The sequence below is a fragment of the Manihot esculenta genome, chromosome 15, assembly GCF_001659605.2.
Source record: "Manihot esculenta cultivar AM560-2 chromosome 15, M.esculenta_v8, whole genome shotgun sequence".
Classification (NCBI taxonomy): Eukaryota; Viridiplantae; Streptophyta; class Magnoliopsida; order Malpighiales; family Euphorbiaceae; genus Manihot; species Manihot esculenta.
The window spans coordinates 23,818,485-23,836,674 of NC_035175.2; the positions used below are offsets into that span (position 1 = coordinate 23,818,485).

The 18,190-nt window shown below is 36.2% G+C and overlaps 1 protein-coding gene across 4 annotated transcripts; it reads right to left on the reverse strand.

Moving 5' to 3' along the window:
- Window positions 1-1,346: 1,346 nt before the first annotated feature.
- Window positions 1,347-6,375, reverse strand: LOC110601500 (WAT1-related protein At5g40240). 4 transcript variants are annotated; one of them, XM_021738651.2, is made up of 7 exons: window positions 6,075-6,375; window positions 5,825-5,890; window positions 5,604-5,717; window positions 5,271-5,511; window positions 4,998-5,156; window positions 1,727-1,878; window positions 1,347-1,625 (listed from the first exon to the last, which is right to left on the reverse strand). In XM_021738651.2, the coding sequence occupies exons 1-7, from the start codon at window positions 6,182-6,184 to the stop codon at window positions 1,469-1,471; spliced, it is 999 nt and encodes a 332-aa protein (XP_021594343.1). In that variant the 5' UTR covers window positions 6,185-6,375; the 3' UTR covers window positions 1,347-1,468. The 4 variants fall into 4 exon arrangements, with proteins under 4 accessions (XP_021594343.1, XP_021594342.1, XP_021594345.1 ...); XM_021738650.2 differs by having other exon boundaries at window positions 1,349-1,625; window positions 5,994-6,372; XM_021738653.2 differs by having other exon boundaries at window positions 1,483-1,625; window positions 1,727-1,852; window positions 5,994-6,372.
- Window positions 6,376-18,190: the final 11,815 nt, after the last annotated feature.

The following is an 18,190-nucleotide window of genomic DNA, read 5'->3' on the forward strand; positions in this document are numbered from 1 at the left end:
TATTTTAATTTCGAATTTGTTTGAGCCTTTTTAAATTAGTAACTGCTTTTGTTTAGAATTTATTTTAATTTAATATTGAGTATTGATAATTAATGCATTTATAACTGATAATAAGAAATTTATTATATTATTTTTTTAATTTTGAAAAAGAGAGTACCTCCATCTTAATTTATATTTTTTAATGGTAAAAAATTATGTAAATTTTAGATTTTAAATATTGTTAAAAATATTAATAATAATTTTTTAAAAAATATTTTTAATGTGATAATAATGATTGTTATTTACAAAAATAATATTTATATTTAGTTAAGAAATAATAAGGATGATGACAGAAATAAATTCATTATTAAGTTGGCGAGACTTTTCCTCCAAAACCCAATGTCCCAATTAATTTTATCCATATTAGAATTGAGATTTTTACTTATTTGCTTTTTTATATAAATTCAAATTTTAATACCAAAATATCTCTAAATAATTGCAATTATGATTAAAATATTTAAAAGTTGATAATTTAACATTTTTAATTTTTTAATGATAGCTACAATCAAAATCTTTTAATCATTAATTATAAAAAAACCAATTTAAAAATATTAATAAATATTACGTGTAATGATAAAAAAAAGTTTTAAATGGTTAAAAGAGTCATTAAATCTGATTTTGGAGGTTATTCATAAGGTTGAAATATTAATTTTTTATATATGGTAAAAATAAATATGAAAAGATATATAATATAAAAGTAAAAATATTTGTCCATTTTATAAAAATATAATCCCTAAAAATAAAGAAGAGAGAAAACTAAAAGAAAAAAAAATAATTATTTAGTTCATTTAATTACAAAAGAATGATTAGTAATGTGTAAAATAACTAAAATTCTCTTATTCCAAATTAGTATCTATAATTTTAAAATATAACTATTTAGTCCATTTAATTACAAAAGAATGATTATTTAGTTCCTTTAATTACAAAATAATAATTATTTTATCCTTATAATTTAAAAATAAGAAACTATTTAATATAACTATATGAAAAGTGAAATTTTATTTAATGTATTTTAAGAAAACTACTATTTAGTCCTTATAATATAAGTAAATTCATTAATTAATCTCTTGATTTTAAAAAATATATTAAAACTTTCCTAAACTTTAAAAAAGTCTCCCACTTATCATCGATATAAAGAGACTAATTAATATATATTTTTAAAAAAATTTAGAGACCAACTAATAATTTATTTTATATTATAAAAATTAAATAATAAAATATTTAACAATTAAAATTAATAAAATGACTAACTATTATATTTTTTTTAAAATCTCAAAAATTTTTAATATATTTTTAAAATTAAAGAACTAACTATAATGAGTTTTCTCATGAACTAAATAATAATTCTTTTTATTTTTTATAAAACATAAAGAAACTAAAAAGTTAATTTTATTAAAGTACAAGGACTAAATAGTAATTTTTTTAAAAATTACACATCCTCGGTGGACGTCAGCAAGAAAGGGACCTTTTCAGTGGGCGGCTGTCCTAGGTTACCAAACCCATTATTCTCGCTCAATTTTTCTTCATTTGCTTTTCCCCAGCATACGGCATAAATGCCCATTGATATTATTAAAGCTCCAATGATTCTACAAAAAAAAAAAAGGTAAATTAATTATGAGCCAGCAATTCTATGAACTAATAGTTCCCTAATTTAAGAAATTAAAAATTAAAAAAAAATAATACATACATTCCAAGATGGAGAGCTTCACCAAGGAATATGATACCCATAAAAACTGCAATAGCAATTGACATTGGCTTGAATATTGCAATATAAATAGGCCCCTTCAAGCGTAGTCCCCATGAGTGAACTATGCTGCTAAAGCATTGCCCACAAATACCCTAAATAAATTTAAGGATCAAATAATTTGGACAATATTTGTACTAATATCAATATAGCACTATATAATTTCCTTTTCATCAGCACCTTCTAAATTTACTAAAAATATCCAATAACATTCTAAATTTTAAAAATATCATACGACACACCTAAATTATACGAAGTATAATTAGGATAATCTTGCAATCTTAATACAAAACAGTATAAATTACAAACGCGCTTATATACATGCATAAGATTCAAATTGTTATCTAATTTTCTTTATTAACAGTCAATATATTGATAATAATGATCATATACAATATATGAATTTTGAAATTGAAACTCACCTTATAGTTTCTACACTCAAATAATATTCTCTTTGAATTTAATTTGGTTTTAAAATGACATAGAAAATTCACACTACCCACTAAATATGATTATGAGTTCATCTTAGATTCATTTAAATAGTTTTGGTGTCTCATACAATTTTTTTAAAGTTTAGAGTACTATGAGACTTTTCTAGCAAATGTGTAGTCTGCCCTTCCTTTTGCATTTTCATCAATGACTATTTGTAGTTCTACCAATAGTTTTTCTAATAATCGATTGTAGCCCTTATCATTACTGCTTTCAATTTTTAGCGTAGATATAGATAGAGTTGGTTAAAATAAAATTACTTTAAATGTTTTTATCTTAATGTTTAAGCTAATTTAAAAAATTAGTTTATAAATTAAAAAAATTAACTTTTTTATTTATAATAGAAGTTAAGCTGATTGCTTATAAATTAAACTGTATTTATGATTCTCAATTTTAGATCTATTCACTAAAAACTCTGATTTTATAAATTCAAGATTTTGAGTTTTACAATATTAGTTTCTTTTTCAAAGGATTTTACCGTATTAGTAATGCTACATGAAACTCGCCCAAAATAAACAGTAAGCTGTCATCATAAAAGAAGGTCACATGGCATAAATCTATACGCGGTTCTACTAGTAAAAAAGAAAATTCGAACACTTCAGGTCCGTTCAGGACAGGTCGACCTTAGATCAGACAGATTTGCCCTCTCAATTTCAGGGTTAGTCTGCATAAGAAAATTACTTTTAAACAGTAATAATCCAGCAGATCCTCTTTACGCCTGCGATCACGAGATTTCTGACCAATTAGCCAATGAAGATCTCTTGCCAACGAAATTAGTTCCATCATCGTCGGATTATAAAAAAATACTATATTTATCTCAATTTTCTTACAGTATAAAAGGAGAAATGTACGTTATTATTTTACACCATAACTCTTGAGTTCTAAAGATTATACTTGCCCTTTTCGCGTTCATTGTCTTGCAAGTGAACCAATCACAGTATAACTCTATTCCGGTCACGTTATCGATTTATGTTTAGCAATATCAATTAATTTATGTGTTGCTTTTTGAAATTGTATGTTGAAAATGTCAATTATACCTAAGGGCTACTCCATTCAAGTTCAGGATGTGTACAATGATAATGTTGAGGATAGATTTGCTTTGATTTGTGAAATTGTATATCAATAGTTATGGATGCTAAATTCCAAATATGTGTGGTTATAATAAAAGAGAGGGAAAATGTGAGAGCTGGTGAGAGAGGAAAATTTTGAGTTTTCAAACTTCTCTCTATTATTTGGCCAAATTTTTTTAATAAAAAATAGGTTGAAATTAGAAGAAAGGATTAAACTATTAATAAATGCAAAAGTTAGAGATATTTTAATAAATTTTAAAAAATATTGAAATTCACTTATGAATAATAACAGTATTTATAATAAAATTATAAATTTACCAGTAAAATCAAATCGATAAAAATTAAATTCGCATGAACCCAATCTAATTTTGAATTAGACCCTACATGCCTATAAAAGGAAGTTGGATATGAACATAATTAAGGTGGTTGCTGAAGACATTCAACAATATTAATGAATAGATTATCGACCAAAATTAACTTATTTGAATGTGAATTATATTAATGTTATCAATATATGAATATATCTCAAATGTGATTAACATTTTTCTTAAATTATTTAAATTAGTTCTAAATCTAATTATTATTACTCGAATAATAATTCGACTCGTCTTATTTTATATATTTTAATTAATAATTTGTATAAAAATATATTTTTCATCAATAATTTTTATTTTAAAAATTAATATTTCTAAAAAAATTTAAATTTTAAATATATAAATATTATTATAAAATATATATTTTATATTAAATTAATTATCAATATAAATGGAATACCTAATAAATAAAATCTGAATTTAAACAAACTCATTAAAAATATTAATTTTTAAATATGAATTCATCACAAATTTAATTATATATTATATAAACATGTCTCATTAAAATTCTAATACTCAAAATAATCGACCCATTACCGATCATAGAGGCATATTATCAGAGTCATAGAGTTTCAAAAATTAAAACTGTAATTTTTCAATATTAAAATTCTTAAAAAATAATATTAGGATAAATTAGTAGAAATTAGTAGAAAAAAAGGGTGGTGTCAGTTTTTTATAATTTCTTTTTATTTATTTATAAAGGGAATGTCACTTCAGACATATTAATGATAAATGCATATAAGTAAATTTGAGAGATTTAATATTCGATAAAAATTTATTATTATTTGTGAGTAACTAAAATTATTAATTCGTAATTGATTAATGGATAAAATTAACGATTGATTGAAATTTAGTCGCTAAAACTATTTAAATGTTTGAAATAAGATGCCATTGCAAATATTAGTTGTTGACTTTGTCGCCAAATAGTCATTAAAAGTTGATCGTCAATTTCACGCTAAAAGGTCAATAATTTGGTAGTTATTATGTCGCTATTTGGAAGCTGAATTTTTTTTTAAAGGCTTTTATAGTTATTAAAAAATTAGACGCTAATATGTTTTTTAAATTAAAAAATTAATTATTAATGAATTTCTTTATATTAGAGATATTAAATAGTAAATATTTAATAATTAAAAGTGATAAAGAGATAAATTACTAAATTTTTAAAATTTATTTATATTTTTTAAAATTAAAAAATTATTTATGATATGATTAAATAATAAATTTTTATTAACAAAATATATTTATAATGTTTATCAAACTTGGAAATAGAGTATCACTCACCGAGAAAACAATAGCGACTAATGCTATATCTGGTCTCAGCTGCCACGCGTCCAAATTTCTTTCAGCAACAAAGCACACAGGAGCGGATATGATGGTGACGAACGACGTGTAGATGAAGGTCACAAGTAGCTCTTTTGAACATATGCTCATAATATGAGTCTACTATGGTCCCACATGAAAAATAAATATTAAAATCACATTAATTATTAAAATAAATTAATAAATAATCTCCATAATGTCAAAATCATCACTTTATTTTGTTGAAATTAATACCTGAAGGATGTACCAAAGCGAACAAAGAAATGATTGTGCAGCGAGCAAGAGGCCGCCGATAACCCAATCTGAACTTGGTGAGCCCACAGGCGGATCAAGTAAATTGGAGAGTCTAGAAGATACAGTAGATAAAACTTTTGGGCCTTTGTAGAGAACAACCACCAATGCCCCAGCCATTGATGCAAAGGTTCCAATCATTTTAGCTTGTGTGCTTGAGCTTCTGATCACTAGCTTTTCCATCCTTTTACAACGCACCCAATTCAAGTTAAGAGGAGAAAACAATGAAAAATTGGAGGTCTGGCAGAGAGAAGGAGGGAGCACTTAAGAGTCAACCTGAAAATAATGGCCAAAGCGAATGTGAATGCTGGCGTTAGGTTGCTCATTGCTGAAGAAAGAGTTGGTGAACTGTATTCTATAGCTTTAGTTCCAACGATCTGAGATATAAACCTGCCTTAACAAAAAATACAAAGGAACATCTAAATGTTGGCCTATTTTAAAAGCCAAAACTTGCAAAGTTTTTGGGGATTTAATTAAATCTTTTAAATATTCCGTACCCAATAAATGCAAGAACCCAGATCCTGAGGAGAAGAGGCAGCTTCATTGATGGAGGAACTGGGATGCTGCATATGCCAAAAAGGGAGGAGTTGGGTTGGATTAATAAATAGAAAAGAAAAAGGAAAGGAAGAAGAAGAAGAAGGAGATCCAAGGATAGGAGAGAGAGACCTGCGAAAGAAAAAGGGTACAGGGATGAGAATAAGAGATGCAATTGCGTAGGAGTAAAAGACGAAGACGTAGTAGCTCAACCCTTTCAAAGAGGCTGCTTTGAACAGAGTATTAACCGCAACATGAGTGCATTCCACTGAGACCATTACTGCGATTGCGAGAAATTCCTTGTAGAAAAAAGACCGGCCCATCTCTCCTCCACAATTCTTGAAGTTCCTCCCAACAACTCAGGCTACGTTAAAATAGTGATCGATTCTTCTTGGGAAGACGATGTGCCGTGTATCTGGATAATTACTAGCTACAAACAATAAACGTCAACGGCCAATGTTGTGTTCGACTTATTGCCTCAATCAGGAAGCAAAGTTAGGGAAAATAAATCAAGCCATATCTATATAAAATATAATAATGCTGAGTTTTCAATTGAATAGTGGAAATTAAATTGTTTTTTATCATGTGAATCACAGATTCTATATAAAATGAAATAGAGTTTCCAATAGAATAGCGGGAATCAAATTGATTTTGATCATGTAAATCACAGAATTACTCTATGCGAGCCCATCGGCCGGAGCTACGTTAGGCCCAAGAGGGCCATAGCGCCCTGGGTTTTTCAGAACTTTTTAGTACTACTTGAGTTATTTTACCTCAAGTCTAGATAAATAATAAAAAATTTATTATTAAGCTACTGTATTTATAAAAAATTTACTAATTCATTTATATTTAAAAATTATATAATTAAAATATTTTTTTTATAAAATCAAAATGTTTAATTTTTTTATAAAAAATCCATTAACCTATTTTAAATATTTAAATTATTTAGTCTATATAATTTTAATTATCCATATTTTATCTAATATTTATAAATTTAAATATACATATCAGTTAATGTCTCTTATTCAAATTGACTAATGTCTTTGACAAATTACTAAACAATTTTTATGTTAGACTCAAATATTTGAAATGATTATTCTTTTATATTTCTTCAGGATATATTTTTTAAAATTTATTAATATAATTTTTATGTGTTTAAAAAAAAAAAAGAAATTCTTATGAAATGAGTGAAATGTAAGACCTTACTAATAAAAGATTAAATTGGGCCCTATCTTAAATTTTTAGATTCGCCACTGACTTTAGCTATACAATTTTGTCTTTTCACAATTGGTTTGCAGTTTGCAGTTGCTTTGGTCTATTTAAAGGAGAACTTTTCCATGCATCCAAGTATATACACTTGTCCAATATGCAAATGAATTTTTATTAATAATATGATTGGATTCACCTATTAATATAAAATTTTAACTTTTCATTAGTTGAATATGCAAATCTTTATACCAGATGCATATAAAATTTTCTTCTAATTAAATCACTAGATTGCTCTTGGTGAATGGTGAGATGTGAAGATACATCTACACTTTTTTTTTTCAAAAGTAATATGTATTCAAAACTAATCCAAACCAGAGTGTAAAGAGAATACAAAAAAAGTTTGAGATACAGGATTGATAAATGATCGGTGTCAAATTCATCAATTTAAAATGATTTTCCTTTTTTGATTTAAAAAAATTTATAAATAAGATACATGAATATGGATATCACATAAACCTTAATCTTATTTAAATTAGATGACTAATAAAATAAGAAAAATAGTTTAAAATAAAAATAGAGAAGAAGGAAATTGTTGTTTGGAGAAATTGATTTAAAAAGAAAACTTTAAAGAAGAAAAAAAATAGTGTAATTAAAATAGTGAAACAAATAATCAAATTAAAATTCAGCAGAAAATAATCAAAATCGAGAGGTTTATAGTTGATCATTGATTAAAAAATAGTTCATTTTATTGTCTATAAAATTTTGGCTAAAAGTCTAAATATACTCTTAAACTTTGAATCAAGGATCAAATATGCCCAAATTACTTTTTCGGCCTAATGTGCCCATTCAAACAAGCGAATTCCACCAATTCTTCCTTATAAATTAATCTGTGTTGCGCTTAAATTAATTCCTAATTAATTAACAATCCCATCAAGCATATAGATTTAATTAATTAATTGCTTTAAGAGAGAAGTACTCAAACTTCATTAATAATAACATGCGAATTATTTAAGTCAAATCAATTAATCACTTAACATAAATGAATATGCTAATTGCTACTTTATTAACCCAATTAAACAATTATGGATTTACTTGGGCTGTACTTCCCTTACTTCAAGCTTCGATCTGTGATTCTTTCAGAATCATAGTTTCTTCGTCCTTAGGCTTGAACCCCTCGTAGAAGGGTTTGACCCTATGGCTATTAACTTTAAAAATTTTATCAGTTTCAAGATTTTAAATTTCAACGGTTCCATAGTTAAATGTCTTAATCACAACAAATGGATCAATCCATCGTATCTTTCATTTTCCTGAAAAGAGTTTTAATCGAGAATAGAAAAGTAAAACCTTTTGCCCCACCTTAAAACTTTTCCAAAAAATTGATTTATCATGAAATATCTTGGTTTTCTCCTTGTAAATTCTGGCACTCTCGTAGGTCTAATTTCTTATTTCCTCCAATTCCTGCAATTGCAACTTTCGATTAGAACTTGCCTCAGTTAAGCTGCTGTTCCATTACTTTATCGCCCAGAAAGTTTTATGCTTTAGTTCAACTGGCAAATGGCAAGGATTGCCATAAACTAACTGAAATGGTGACATGCCTATTGGGGTGTTGTAGGTAGTCCTATAGGCCCATAGTGCATCATCAAGATGGTTGCTCCAGTCCCTCCTATCGATATTGACAGTTTTCTCTAGGATCGATTTAATTTCCCCGTTGAAAATCTCTGCTTGACCATTTGTCTGCAAATGATATGTTGTAGAGGTATGATGAGTTACTCCATATTTTCTCAACAGTGATTTGATCACCCTATTGCAAAAGTGGATTCCTTGATCACTAACAAGCAGTCCAGGAACTCCAAACCTAGCAAATATATGATTTTTCAAGAACACATAAACAACTTTCGAATCATTAGTTCTAGTGGCTTTAGCCTCCACCCACTTCGAAACATAGTCAACTGCAAGCAGAATATATTGATCTCCAAATGAAGAGGAAAATGGACCCATAAAATCTATACCCTATACATAGAAAATTTCAATTACCAGTACCAGTATTGGTGCAAGGGGCATTTGATCTCGGTATCCTAAATTACCTATCTTTTGATAATTGGAACATACTTTACAGAACATATAGGAGTCTTTGAATACATTGGGCCAATAGAATCAACATTCTAACACCTTCCTTGCTGTTCTCCTTGGACCGAAGTACCATCCACAAGCTTCTGAGTGGCAGAATCAAAAAATGGACTCCATTTCACTTTCAAAGACACTTACTATTTGGTTAGCACAAAACTTTCATAAGTACAGCTCATCCCAAATGTATTGTTGTGCATCATGCTTCAATTACTTTTTTTTGCTTCTTGTCATTCCTGCTAGAAAACTTATGCTCACCATATAGTTCACCAGATCCGCATACCAAGGGCTTATTAACTGCGCAAAAAGTAATTGTTCTTTAGAAAATTCATGTTTTAAGGGAAATTCATTTAATTTAAACATAAATATTCCTACTCTAACTCTAAGTAACACATAACATCTTCCATATACTTGATATGGAAGTTGTGGACAAAGAGCATACGACAACTTGGACATATTATTTTTCAATTAAAATATGACAAGCATCTTTAACTCATTCTATTACTCGTGAATTTAAGAAATTTTTTCTTATATCACGATTATAACTGTTCTTATAAGTTTCTAATTTTATAGTGTGAGTTATAAGATTGGAAAGCGAAATCCCTCCAGATCTCTTTTTCAGTGCAGATCATACATCTGTAGATAATTCATATTTCTCAAACCACGCATAACATCATATGTACTGCTCAGTAAAGTGATGCGGACAGTCGATTTCTTTTCTTCCAAGCATCATATCCCCACTAGTCTCGCCTATGCTGGGCCATGTCGCTCAGTTATAGTCTTTCTAAAAACTAGGCTAAGAGCTTCTAGTTTCTCAAGCACGCATATTAGATTTTCTTACTTTAGATTTCACAGTTATCCTTATTTAGCGTTTCTCCCTTATTAAGATCATTTATAAAGTTTTGAAAACATATATTATTTTTAGTCTAGATTAAGGATATTTATGCACAAGAGTTAATGTCTTAATGTCTTAATTCATACATACACTAACCTTAATAATAATTAATTATGTTAATAATTATTCTCCATTAGGTTTAGAGTCAAAAGTTTACTGTAACGACCCGGAAATCCGACCCGTTACCGGCGCTAGGATCCAGATCGGCTTAAGGCCGCCGGGACCCGTAGCAAGCCTACATACCTCCTGTAAACCTGTGGAATCCCATACATAACAACATATACATGATCTGTAAAAATTTTTCTTTTCTCTTATCCAAGCAAAACCTGTGCATGCACAAAACAATACATAAACCCCACACTGGAGTCCTCATCAAATACTCCAATGGGGTATCATCATCATACATATCAGCTTGGATAATCATAGTCATTAACATCATTACTCATTAAACACTCTGTACGTAATGGGGATTCACACACCTCTAGGTCAAGCACTACTATAATCCTCAATACATCATCAAATCATTCATTACATTACATGGTCATACATACTCATTACATCATATTCATGTCCACTACTATCTATTACAACATACATGACTTGACTTCACTCTAGCCGACTTCTTGATCTATCCTGTACCTGCAACTCTGGGGATAAAGGGAGTGGGGTGAGCTACTAGAGCTCAGTGAGCAGAAACTAAAAACATTTGTTTTAATTCCTCCATTTTTAGGTATATTATTATTCATTTTATTATTATTATTATCATATAACTTTTTCTTATTCATGCTTTCATGTATGCGCCATAACACAAACATTTCACAACAAGGATGAACTTGTCACCATTTAGCCCCTATCTTTCTTACTTATACATGCCGGGGGCGTAGAGCCGTAGCAGGCACACCCGGACTTCCATAATCAGTCATAGTGCCAGGGGCGTAGAGCCGTAGCAGACACACCTGGACTCACATAGGCTATCATGACATACAAGGGCTAATGGATCATTCAACATTCATCCACATCAACAACAAAGTATGCAATGCAACATATTCGTGAATTCTAGTGCAAACAACCTAATATTGCATGGCATAATGATGCATGGGCAATGCTTTATGATTCATTCATTTATTCATTTACTTTAAAGCTTAAGGGGTTGTTCCACTCACTTGGTAACTGAAGCTTTAACAACGAACTCTGAACGACTATCTCACAACCGGGGGTCTCGGTTCCTCGGGTCCGAACCTACACAGGTGGACTTAAATGAGGCACCAAACATACATGAACATGACTCTAAAATACTCCCCAAAAACCCCCTAAAACATCCTGAAAACATCACATGAAACATGCAAGAAATGGCTGAACAGGGCACTTTCGGCGGCACCTTCGGCGGCCGAAAGTCCTGGACAGAGACGAAACTCAGGTAGGTTCGGCGGCACCTTCGGCGGCCGAAAGTGCCAGACAGAGACGAAAGTCTCTTTTCGGGGGCAACTTCGGCAGCCGAAAGGCCTGCCTCCCCAGCCATGTTCGGCGGCCGAAAGTACCTTCGGCTGCCGAACCTGGTTTCTGCCAAAGGGCAGAAACTTGGCTCCCTTAGCACATTTCGCCTCCAAACCTTCCAAACATGCATATTGTTCAACCAAAGCATGCATACAAGTTCCTAGGGGCCTCAAACATGCATATACCCCATCTACAACACTTCAATCACACACAATCAAGCTACATTGTTCAAAAAGTCATCAAAAACCCATAGGTTTAACATATACCCTAACATGCATTCTACCCTTTAAAACTTCATAAAACTTGTTTAAATCATACATTGAGCTTAAGATCGGCTCTTACCTCTTGAAGATCGAGGGTTGAGGAGATCTAAACTTGGAGATGGGGGAAGTTCCAACTTTTGGTCTCCAAGCTCCAAAACTCGTTCTAAGCTCCAAGATCTTCAAAAACAAAGTTTTAAACTTGTAAAGATCAGGGAAAAAAGAAGGAAAAACTCAAGATTGGGGAAGGATGGCGGAATGCTCACCTTGGCCGAAATGGGGAGAAAAAGCTCGCCCATTTTCGGCTAAGGGACCCTTTTATAGTGGCTGGCCAGACCACGTTCGGGGGCCGAATGTGCCTCCGCATCCATGCAAATGTTCGGCGGCCGAACATGAGGTTCGGCGGCCGAACCTTGACTTCCCTCACTCATGCTTTCGGGGGCCTAACGTGCCTCCAAAACGCATGCATGTTCGGCGGCCGAACTTGACTTTCGGCGGCCGAACCTGGGTTTTTCTCCAAAGATTTTTCATGCAAAAACTCATTTAATTCCTTACTTAAAAACATGAAATACTTGAAAACATTTCATAAAATCATAGTTTTACCCTTCTAGAGGTTTCCGACATCCGAGGTCCCACCGGACGGTAGGGATTCCGATACCGGAGTCTAGCCGGATATTACATTCTCCCCCCCTTAAGAACATTCGTCCCCGAATGTTCCTCAACTAACATACAAAGCATGGCATCAATCATAACATACAACACATAGAACAACTAACACTCACCTCAAAACAGATGGGGGTATTGCTGGAGCATGGACTCCCGTGTCTCCCAGGTGCATTCTTCAATATTGTGGTGGTTCCAAAGGACCTTCACCATCGGGATTTCCTTGTTCCTCAGCTTTCTGATCTGAGTGTCTAGGATCCGCACTGGCTGTTCTACATAGGTGAGATCCTCATGGATCTCCACATCAGGCTCACTAAGAACCTTGCTCGGATCTGACACGTACTTTCGTAACAGAGAAACATGGAAAACCGGATGGATTCTCTCCATCGAAGCAGGCAAGTCTAGCTTGTACGACACATTACCGACCCTCTGAAGCACCTCAAAAGGACCGATGTACCGTGGAGCTAACTTACCCTTCTTCCCGAACCGAACCACTCCTTTCATAGGAGACACCTTGAGCAAAACCAAATCCCCCTCCTGAAACTCTAGCTGTCTTCTACGGATATCTGCATAACTCTTCTGCCAACTAGCAGCAGTCTTGATCCTCTCTCTGATTATGGGTACCACCCTACTGGTAAGCTCTACTAACTCCGGACCCGCAAGAGTCCTCTCTCCTACTTCCTCCCAGCAGATAGGTGATCTGCACTTCCTCCCATACAAAGCTTCATATGGAGCCATCCCTATGCTAGCATGATAGCTGTTATTGTAGGCAAACTCCACCAAAGGTAGATGCTGCCTCCAAGAACCGCCAAAATCTAGCACACACATTCTGAGCATATCCTCTATTGTCTGGATGGTCCTCTCTGACTGTCCGTCTGTCTGTGGGTGGAAGGCAGTACTGAAGTCTAATCTGGTACCCATAGCGTTCTGCAGACTCCGCCAAAACCTGGAGGTGAACTGGGGCCCTCTATCTGACACTATAGATACCGGGACCCCATGCAGTCTGACAATCTCATCTACGTACACCTGCGCCAACTTGTCCACAGAGTAACCACTCCTGACAGGGATGAAGTGAGCAGATTTGGTGAGTCTGTCCACAATCACCCATATGGAGTCCAATCTGTTGGACGCCGCCGGTAACCCCACTACGAAGTCCATAGCTATATTCTCCCATTTCCATTCTGGAATCGGTAGTGGATTCAACATTCCAGCCGGCTTCTGATGCTCTAGTTTCACCCTCTGACACACATCGCAGGCTGACACGAACAGTGCCACGTCCTTCTTCATAGCTGGCCACCAATACACTCTCTTCAGATCCTGATACATCTTGGTGGCTCCAGGGTGAACACTATACCTGGTATTATGGGCTTCCCCCATAATATCTCCCTTCAGACCAATGTCATCTGGCACACATAATCTGTTCCCGTAGCGGAGGATCCCCTTATCATCAAACTTGAACTCATTACTCTGGCCTGACTGAACCGTTCTGGCTATCCTGACCAACTCTGGGTCCTCATGCTGTTTCTGAGCTACCTGCTCCAGAAACACGGGTGTCACTCTCATCTGAGCCACTAAGGCACCTGTGCCAGACAACTCCAACTGTAATCCCTCACTCATAAGTCTGTGGAACTCCTTCACCACCGGCCTCCTCTCTGCTGAAATGTGGGATAGACTGCCGAGTGATTTCCGGCTTAGGGCGTCTGCCACAACATTCGCCTTACCCGGATGGTACTGAATCTTGCAATCATAGTCACTCAACAGCTCTACCCATCTCCTCTGCCTCATGTTCAGTTCTCTCTGACTCAAGATGTACTGCAGGCTCTTATGATCTGTGAAGATCTCACACTTTACCCCATAAAGGTAATGCCTCCACATCTTGAGTGCAAAGATCACTGCTGCCATCTCTAGGTCATGTGTGGGGTAATTCAGCTCATGCTTCTTCAACTGCCTAGAAGCATAAGCGATCACCCTCTCATTCTGCATTAGCACACAACCCAGTCCCACACGGGACGCATCACAATATACTGAGAAGTCATCATTACTTTTTGGCAGAGCTAACACCGGTGCTGAAGTCAACCTCCTCTTAAGCTCCTCAAATCTTTCCTCACACTGATCGGTCCATATGAACTTCTGATTCTTCTTTGTCAATTTGGTCATAGGAGCAGCAATCTTTGAGAAGTCCTGAACGAACCTCCTGTAGTAACCTGCTAAACCCAGAAAACTCTTGATCTCGGTCACTGTGGTGGGTCTAGGCCAGTTAGCTACAGCCTCTACCTTCTTGGGGTCTACTTCAATACCCTGTTCTGACACAATGTGCCCCAAGAATGAAATGCTCCTAAGCCAAAACTCACACTTGGAGAACTTGGCATACAAGCCATGCTCTCTCAAGGTCTGCAAAACTGTCCTCAGGTGATGGGTATGCTCCTCTGCATTCCTGGAATACACTAGGATATCATCTATGAAGACAATAACGAAGTGATCCAGATACTGACTGAATACTCTGTTCATGAGGTCCATGAATGCTGCAGGGGCGTTGGTCAGCCCAAACGGCATCACAAGGAACTCATAGTGCCCATACCTGGTCCTGAAAGCTGTCTTCGGTACATCTTCATTCCTTATCCTCAACTGATGGTACCCTAATCTCAGATCTATTTTGGAGAAACAACCTGCTCCTGCTAGCTGGTCGAATAGATCGTCGATCCTCGGCAAAGGGTACTTGTTCTTGGTAGTGACCTTGTTCAACTGTCTGTAGTCGATACAAAGTCTAAGGGATCCATCCTTCCTCCGCACAAACAAAACCGGAGCACCCCAAGGTGAAGTACTCGGTCGGATGAAACCCTTATCTACCAGCTCTTGCAACTGTTCCTTCAGTTCCTTCAATTCAGCTGGTGCCATCCTGTAGGGAGGGATAGAGATCGGTCTGGTACCAGGCATTAACTCAATCTCGAACTCTATCTCCCTAGCAGGTGGTAACCCTGGCAGCTCGTCTGGGAAAACATCTAAGAACTCACTCACCACAGGCACTGAGGCGGGCTCTCTGACATGACTATCTAACTCCCTCACCTGAGCTAGAAACCCCTGACATCCCCTCCTAAGCAACCTACGAGCCTGAAGAGCTGAGATCAGACCTCTAGGTGTACCCCTCTTGTCTCCTCTGAAGACGACCTCTGACCCATCCTGATCTCTGAATCTGACCACCTTGTCTCTACAGTCCAAGGTAGCACCATGGGTCGATAACCAATCCATCCCTAGAATGACGTCAAAATCTGTCAAATCTAGAACCACGAGGTCGGCGGAAAGGCATCTCCCCTCTATGAAAATTGGACTACATTGGCAGACTGCCTCTGCCACTGACGGGTCACACTTGGGTCCACTGACCCATAGGGGACACTCTAACCCAGAGACCATCAATCCTACCCTCTCCACGACTCTCGGAGCAATAAAAGAATGAGATGCACCCGGGTCCATTAAGGCATACACATCAGAACAACCAATGATGAGATTACCTGCCACCACGGTGTTGGATGTGTTGGCCTCCTGCTGAGTCATAGTGAAGATCCGTGCCGGAGCTGATGGACCTTCACCTCTGTATCCTGCTGATGAAGAGGCTGACCCTCTCTCTCTGCCTCTGCCACTGGCCTGTGTTGCGGCTGGAGCTACTGGCTGCACCACACTGCCGGAGGTTGTCTGCTGAGACGGTGCTGTAAAGGCTCCTCTAGGACAGTCTCGAGCCAAATGACCCGCCTGTCCGCATCTGAAACATGTGTTTGTCCCTGCCAGACATACTCCCTTGTGTGGTCTCCCACATCTCATACATGCTGTAACCTCTGCGCCAGAGCTTGAGCCACTGCCTAAACCCAGACCTGACTTGATCTTGTTCCAGAACTTATTCTTCTTAGATTTTCTGTGGCCTCTGTCCCACTTCTTACTGCCTGCAACTGCTGCACTTAGAGAAGAAGAGTCTACCCTTTCCCCACCTGGGGTCTTGGAACCAGAAGACTGTGCCACTGTCTGTTTTACCTTCCCCTCAACGATAGCACTAGCCTCCATTCTCCTAGCCATATCCACTATGGCATGGAAACTCTCTCTCTCTGCTGACTGTACCAAAGAGGAATACCTGGAGTGCAGCCTCATAATATATCTCCTTGACTTCTTTTGATCTGTGTCCAAATTCAGCCCAGCATATGGCAACAACTCCAGGAACCTGTCTGTGTACTCGTCTACACTCATGTCATCAGTTTGCCTCAACTGCTCGAATTCTATCATCTTCAATTCCCTTGAACTATCAGGGAAAGCCCATCCTGCAAACTCGTTTGAAAACTCTTCCCAATTCATGCTGTCCACTCTCGGGTTCACATAATTCTTGAACCACTCCCGTGCCTTCTTGCACTTAAGCGTGAACCCGGCCATCTGAATGGCTCTACTGTCATCAGCCCCTATCTCATCTGTAATTGCCTTGACCCGCTCTAAGTACACGAACGGATCATCACCGGTTTCAAACTGGGGAGCACCCAGCTTCATATAATCGGTCATCTTGACCTTGCTCCCTCCAGATGAGGTAGGTTTGGGTACTTGTGTTTCCGGGACAGTAGATACTGGTGGTGGTGGAGGTACAACATCCCCTGGGGTAGGGTTTGCTGTACTGGTATAGGGAGGTGGAGGTGGGTACATGGGGTACTGAGAGTATGGTGGGTAGTAAGGTGGGTATGGCATATGTGGAGGATAAGGGCTAAAACTGGGGTAATCCGATGTACCTCCCATCGAATACCCTGGATGGTGTGAATAGGGTGGGTAGTGATGTGGCTGGACATAACTCGAGGCCTGAGTGCCTCCTTCTGATTCTCCCATGCCCTCTTCCGGCATGCTCACACCGAGACTGCCATCCCTCCTCTGATCTACTTCCATATCCTCAGACATTCCTCCCTGCACGGTTCCCCGTACTGATCTGCTTCTACCCAGATCCAAAGACCTTCTAGGGTCTCTAGCTACTCTGTCTCTGTTGGACCTACTGGACATTGCCCTAGGCAAAGCTGAAGGACGGGCATCAGCGCCCTCGTCCTGAGGTGGCACTCCAGTCAATCGTGCAGATCGACGAGTTCCTCTCATTCTATCTTCTGAAAAACAGCACATAGCACAAGCAATCATTAGCATCATATGGTTCATGTGGAAACACATGAACCCTCATCACATACAGAGCATCACATCATAGCATTTATGCACATGCATATCATCATATAGACAGGACTCTACATCCTATCCTAGTGGACATGATTTTCCTAGTGTGCTTGACCTTCTAGAACATCTATGAGCCCGACACTCTAGGTCCGATCATATGAACCTAGGGCTCTGATACCACTCTGTAACGACCCGGAAATCCGACCCGTTACCGGCGCTAGGATCCAGATCGGCTTAAGGCCGCCGGGACCCGTAGCAAGCCTACATACCTCCTGTAAACCTGTGGAATCCCATACATAACAACATATACATGATCTGTAAAAATTTTTCTTTTCTCTTATCCAAGCAAAACCTGTGCATGCACAAAACAATACATAAACCCCACACTGGAGTCCTCATCAAATACTCCAATGGGGTATCATCATCATACATATCAGCTTGGATAATCATAGTCATTAACATCATTACTCATTAAACACTCTGTACGTAATGGGGATTCACACACCTCT